The sequence below is a fragment of the Anoplophora glabripennis genome, unplaced genomic scaffold (assembly GCF_000390285.2).
Source record: "Anoplophora glabripennis isolate ALB-LARVAE unplaced genomic scaffold, Agla_2.0 scaffold1144, whole genome shotgun sequence".
In the NCBI taxonomy this organism is placed as follows: domain Eukaryota; kingdom Metazoa; phylum Arthropoda; class Insecta; order Coleoptera; family Cerambycidae; genus Anoplophora; species Anoplophora glabripennis.
The window spans coordinates 85,685-92,859 of NW_019417259.1; the positions used below are offsets into that span (position 1 = coordinate 85,685).

The following is a 7,175-nucleotide window of genomic DNA, read 5'->3' on the forward strand; positions in this document are numbered from 1 at the left end:
GTGACTTTAATTTTTTCCCTAAGATTCGCCGTTCTCAAGTTATTCATACCAATACAATCCCCTTGTGGCAGACACTTCTAACGATAATATTACAAGAATATTTGTTTATGTTTAAAAGTAAGTGCAATTTGTAAGCACATCAACAAAATTATTTACACTCCTTTCTACACCACCTGTGAAGTAGTGTGCGATATAAACAAAAAATCTATTTTTTTTAAACCTCAACACCCTGTATCTCTAAAACGGGGCCGTTCTAGACCTATGTTTATAAGGCAAACACATATTATTTTAAAGAGATCTATCTACCCTCGAAGTTTCCTGCATAAAATTCGGACCACTCTGTATAAATCATTTTATTAAAGACAAGAACTTAAAACTGCAAAAATGATATGGACAACGCATTTACCGACATGGATTGAATTTTGAGAATTTGCTAGGTTTTTTTTTAATTTTGTCAGCATTTAATTTTGAGTCACATTTCCTATTAAAGAATAATATGACTACATCCTTTGAAATAACGACTTTTCATTATACAGGGTGATTCACAAACGGTGATAGAAAATGAAACATCGTATTCTATGATGAATTTTAAGGGGAGTCCTTCGTATAAAATTTTATTCTAGGACGCTTCATTAAAAAAAATATTTTTAATTTTTTCAAATAATTTAAAAACTTGTAAGTGAAATTTCAATACGTGTCAGGATTAAATATTTATAATAGCAGTCATTATGTGGTTACTTGTAAAGTACAATTTCAGTAGTATTTATATTACTAGCTGATCAAATAGATGATGCGACACTACATTGCAAAAAATAGGTAGGTATATTGAATAATATCCTATTACACAGAAACGCTTTGACTGGACGTAAGTTTTTTAATGCGAGTTTCGGTAGATATGCACCTTAATACAGGTGTAATTACTAGCAAAAAAGAAATTAAGCTGATAGCGGACAGAGTTTATAACTGCACTTTTAGGTACCTATCTTGCAATAATTTCAAGATACGCCTGTTTAAAAAAATGTTACAACCGGTAGGGTACATTGTGAAAATAAGTGATTTTAATATTTTCTCTTCTAAGCTATTTAAATTGTATATTTCTTAATATTAACAGAAAATATAATCTAATATTACTTAAAATTAGCCGCAGGAAGCAACAGAAATTTAATTGGATATTCAGATATAAGATATTGTGAGTAGGTCGCATAATCTAGAACTGAATACTGTCGCATGTACAGATGTATTTTACATTACATCATCGAAAACATTAAAATGTAATAACGTAAGCTTATTTACTTGCCAAATGATACATACTTTTTGTTTAAAATATTAAAATAAGTATGTTATGATGATTTATAAATGATAAAAGAAACATCTACTAGAAACATATTCATTTATAATAACTAAATTTGTGGTTCTTCTCAGAGACAACTTTTTCAACAATTTTAATAAAGATTGGGATATTGAGGATTGAGGAAATGAGGGCATTTAATGTAAACAAACAAAAACGTACGTGACTGAAAGATAATAAACAAAAAGATAATATTTACCGCTTAGTTCTGTACATCGAACACTGAAAAATAAAATATTTAATACTATTGCCACAGTTATTAACATTTTAAACAATCTACACTAAAACGTTATTTAAATATTTAGAAAAATATACTATTTATATAAATGAACAAAAAAACATCCCACCACCATCAGTCTTTTCATGGCACTGCGAAGTGCGAACTGCGACGCGACATGCGAGTACACGACTGCAACCGAAACTTGGAACTGCTTAGAACATAGAACTGGAAACTCNATTATTGAGATTCGCATATTTTTTATAATGAGTACATACCCCCCGAGGTATGTACCGCAGTCAACGTGTTAAAAAAAAAGTTGTAAATTATAAAGTTTTAAAACCTTATACATACATATGTTTACTTACAGAGTTATGAATAAATAGATGTATTCTATCTTTGGGGTATTTTAGCGCTTGAACTTTTTCTAACTGTTCTTCCAGAAATGGTGTATTTATTTCAATAAAAACAGCAATAAATACTATAGGTAATTCTGATGCAGGTGTGTTATTAAGATTAATACTATTTTGTTTACATTTAACACACCCCTCTACTGAATTCCATACATTTGGTACATAATTGCTAAGATAATTTAATGTAATCTTTGAGGGGCCATTTCCATGCAAAATAATTGGTTCTGTGTGGGTAATAACATTTTTTATACCATATTTTTCTGCACCTCCTTCTTTACCATCTATAGTGTATATTTCCAATTCAGCTAAAAGAAAGGTGTAAATAAAAAAATATGGGATAGAAATTTTAAGAACTTACTTGCTGCACCATTTATATTCTGGAATATTTCACTTTTGTGATCTAACTTAAACTGAATACTGTTTCGAAAGTCTTCATCCAAATAAGCTTTTGTGAAAAATAGTTGATCATCATCAGTATCTTTAATGGCAGCTCGTTCCAACAATTTCAAAATCTCGGAGATATATCCCATATACATCCCTGAATTTAAAAATCTTTTTCCATCGACAACTTCAGGATATTTTGGAGCAAGCTCCAGATCTGGCCAACAATATGGTTCAGAACCAAATAAAACTTTTGCATTTGATTTTTCAAATCGTCGGAGAATTTCATTAACTCCATTTGCAAAAATCACATCATATCCATCTGTAAACAGGATAATCTTTTTTGTATCATCTTTGTATGGAATCAAGGCTTCCTTTAAGAGATTAATTTTCCATCCTCCTCCTGGTTTCCTTTTAATATCGTCACCTCCCTTCCATTTCTCACCAAACCCGAGTACCGTTGGTTTAATGTTAAATTCGTTTGCTGAATCTAGATATCTTAAAAAACCATCTTTAGCTTCTGTAGCTACAGTAAATACCAATAAGTCTGCAATAAAAAATGTCACTGTTAAGAAAGTGATTTTCCACTAATTTGGAAGACAAAACAAGTTACCATAATCATATATAGATCAAAATGTATTGGATTAAAGGAAACGAAGGAGTTTACTATACGATGTGTACTAAATGAATGAGCACAAATGCTACCAGACAATCTTGAGGCCAAAACATGATAATTGAGCCAAATATACCTATACAATATTAAATAATATATCCCTACATCGACGAAACGACTGGTAAATTATAAATATAATCCCTTGAATTTTATTTATTGTATTCATAATGTGATGAATTCCGAGAGTGAATTCCCTCTCTGAGCTCATTTTTTTTGTTGCGCTACAGTGCGGTGAACAATATATTCAACATAGACATAATATTGTTTTGAATTCCAAGTTAATATGTAACATTATTTATTAAAATTTATTCTTAAGAAACTAAATTTCTTAAATCAGAAGAATGGTCTCCCATTCAACTGAAATTTTCGGTAAAACGATACACTATACCGATTTTCAAGTAAATATACGTCTTTTATGTAGAATTGTCCACAGAATCTAAAAATGAATCCTGAATGATTATTAGGTCATTGACGTAGAAGTTGGGGTAAAAAATCTCTCTTTACTACCCATTTCTATGCCATTGACCTACAAAAATTTGTAAATTTTACAGTAACTTATGAACATGTGTTAATGTTAACACTACACCAAATTTGAATCAATTTGTTATAGGCATACCAAAGATTTCATAAATAATATGATTTTAAAAACCAACCAGTATGGCCCTGTACTGTGAAAACGGTGATATTTAGACTCTTGTGTTATAAGGCAATTCTGAATTATTTATTGAGTCCTATTTGTGGTTAAAGTTTGATTCACCCGAACTGAAACACCCTGTATACCAAAAATATGATTGTGGGAGTCCCTAATTAATTTCTACGACTTATCCAGTCTCTAACCCAAATGCTTTTTTTTTCTTAAACAAAACTTTTTGACAAAGCTCTTTCTTCTTTCACCAGTATATTCAACAATAAAAACTGATTTTTCTTGCTATCAGCAGCGATAATGCCCTTACCATATAAAACTAATATGAACCCAAACCAGCGGCTGCTTGATGTGGATGTTTACAGCCAGCAGCCACCAGCGGCTAATAAAGTAGCCGAGTTAAAACATTGTTGATTCTAGTCATAAAAATAATGAAACAAGTTTTTATGACACTTTTTTGAAAACTCAATATTAATAATTAACCTTAAATTTATTTTTTAAATAACATTTTGCAATAACTTTTTTTTTTCGAATTTGGTAAACTTAGTAGGTACCTATTGGTAATAAACTGCTGAATAACTCTAAAGGTGTAAAAAACTTCAATGGTTATTATTAAATTGATCACAACTTTATTAGGTACTTAGTTTTCAAGAAAATAAAATGGCTCCAGTGATGTAAAATGACCGTCATTTAAACTCGTGACGGTCATAGCCGTCATGACCAGGTCATGACAGTCATTACACGTCATAAATAGTTTCAGTTAGGAAAAATAATAGTACTTAAATGTAAATGGTTGTTATCCCCTCGCTATGCACAATAAGTCATTTTTCTAAAATATAAATTAATAATAATAAATAATAATAATGTCTTTATTAGCAGGATACATATTTATAACAAAGATTTAGGCTACCTGGCGGCGCCGTTCGATTTTACTCGCTCTTCCGCGTACTGAATCTCAATATTGCCTTAATAAATTCAACAACAAAACTAATTAATATCAAAAAAGTTTTTAACTACAAGACAAACGACACAAAAAACACATGTTCTTTGGCTATAGATGACAAGTATAAAGTAATAAAACAAAAAATTATTACCATTGGTTAAGTTTTAAGGACATCACGTCACAAGGTGGAAAATAAACCTACTTCTTACCGCATTGACAATGAATATTTAATAGATATTAATTTAATATTAACATTAATAAAATCATCAAAAGTATCTATAGAGTGATTTTATTTTACTGTAATAAAAAATAATAATAATAATTTAAATATTTAAGAAACAAAAACTGTCATGACGCGATCATTTTCTGTGACGCGACGGTCATGACAGGTCACATGACCCACTTACATCACTGAATGGCTCCATATTATTATATCATTTAAAAACTTCTCCTGTGGCAAGTTGATAACATTAACTATTTTCGAGAAAAATTTTTGTAAATTAGACGAAACTGGATTTGACCATAAAAGTAAGTAGTGCTTTATAATTATAAACACTGAAATCTGCTAAACTATCTTTAATTACATTAACTTATGTGTAAAAATTGAGAAATTTCAAAATAATAATACAAATTTTCTATAACTGATGAAAAACATTGTCACAAATATTAAATAAATGCGTTTTTTTATCAAAAATAGTTAATGTTATCAACTTGGGGTAAAATATTTTTTATTAAAAAAATAATAATTTCAAGGTTATGCAATTCCTTTGGTTTTTGAAACAGTTTCATTAATTTTTTTTACTCATAGTTTTCGGACACCCTATATTTTTACTATTATTTGCAATTTGTGTACCTATCACAACAATTTCAGAGTTCTCCTGATTTTTTTGTAAAGAAAAAGAAACGCAACTGGAATTTCTGTTCATAAAAATAATTAAAGTCCATCCAGCTTGGGCGACCGTATATATACTAAATAATTATGATTCAAATAATTTTAGAAAGGAGGGAGTGTGATAATGTAGAAAATATTCAAAAGCTATAAACTATATATTTAGATTTTATGACCTCAACGCAACAAGAGTAACACACACGTATGTACATAGATATACACAAATCAATTCATGTTCAGCGGAGAATTCTGCAAAGTAAATTTTGGTTTACTAATATTCTTATGTTTATACTTTATCGGCCTTTCTCCACAATAAGTAATTTTACACATACATTCTGAGGAGGTTTTCCTCAACTATTTTATTACTTAATTAATGTTTAAGTAGTTAGTGACAAATTGTTCATATTTACAGTCAAGTCAAACAAAATAACATACGTATGAATATATACATAGTTTTTTGCATTCATTATTGTGTCAATGACGATACGACGGCCGTATATCCGCCGCAATAATTCGCTGTCTGTTTATAGCATGAAAAAGACCTGATTTAATTATAGGTCAAGCAATAGAGAAAAAAGTAGCAATTTATCTATTAATCCTATTAGGAAAGCGAATGTGCCATCATCTGAAGAACAGTCCGTTCTGTTACGTTTTAGACTATGAAATGTCATTTGATTATTTTTTATAACCAAAAAACTGAAAAAAATCACGTTTTTTCAGCTTTCTGTTATAAAATAAAATAAAACACAAGTGTTGTGTAACAAAATGTATATTTCTATTTTGCTGAAAAATACTGCAAAACCGATCTCAAATGCCCGTAGAGTTGAGTAAAAACAGCCGAGCGCGCGAAAGCTGTCTGGTAGTGGGGTAGGTGTAGGCTATTGATGATACATATTGTAATTTCGGAAAGAGATGTAGAAAAAAACGGTTAAATGGCTCTTTTCGAGAAATTTTGAAAAAAGTTTTTTTTTTTTCGGTATTTTTGGTACTCGTGATACATCGTCGAAAAACTTACAAAGTACTTTTTCTTTTCTCACTAAGTGTAAGTTTATGTTGGAGCGGCACGCCAAGCCACGACAAAAGCTAGGCGCCTAGCCACGACTATTCAATGTATACATTCTTATGGAAGTGTTCATAGTGGAGTACTAAAGCCAAGTACTAAACGCTTGGCTCCGCGCGCTGAGCCAGGCGCTAGAGCAAAGAATCTAGCAAGGTATTATTTAAGCGCGGCGCGTTGATCGGCGTACTGTTTTTGACTAGAATAAAGATGTTTTTCTCTATTATTATTAGATAGATTTAAAAATCGAACTGGGAATTTTCTTAATTCTGGGTAGAGATGATGAAACTCTCCAAATACTTTTCGTCCCCGGTTTATGGGATGTACACAGCATTTCCTTTTTTATGCTATTAAGCAAACACCATTTATTAGCAGTCGATTCTAACATAATTCCATCATCAGATGAAGACGACGAGTCGGTGTACATATTGATATGAAGTTCAGCTTAAAACTGGAGCCAAGACGTTACAAAACTGATATTTATAGACCAGAAGAGTACCTGGCGCTTCGCTCCAACATGTACACCTGTCGCACTCCTCGTAGCATTTGTCTAGGCGCTTAGCGTATAGCTCGGCCCGTGGCTTTTGTCGTGGCTTGGCGTGCCGCTCCAA

The 7,175-nt window shown here is 31.0% G+C and overlaps 1 protein-coding gene across 1 annotated transcript in view; it reads right to left on the minus strand.

The window, feature by feature from the left end:
* The window catches only part of LOC108915013 (procollagen-lysine,2-oxoglutarate 5-dioxygenase 3), a gene marked incomplete at its 5' end in the record, with an annotated part of 22,088 nt that extends 19,182 nt beyond the window's left edge, over positions 1 to 2,906 (minus strand). The window contains 2 exons of the mRNA XM_018720960.1: positions 1,934 to 2,283; positions 2,337 to 2,906. Coding sequence (XP_018576476.1) covers positions 1,934 to 2,283; positions 2,337 to 2,906 — 920 coding nt within the window. The remainder of the gene's footprint in view (positions 1 to 1,933; positions 2,284 to 2,336) is intronic.
* Between the last annotated feature and the right edge of the window lie 4,269 nt (positions 2,907 to 7,175).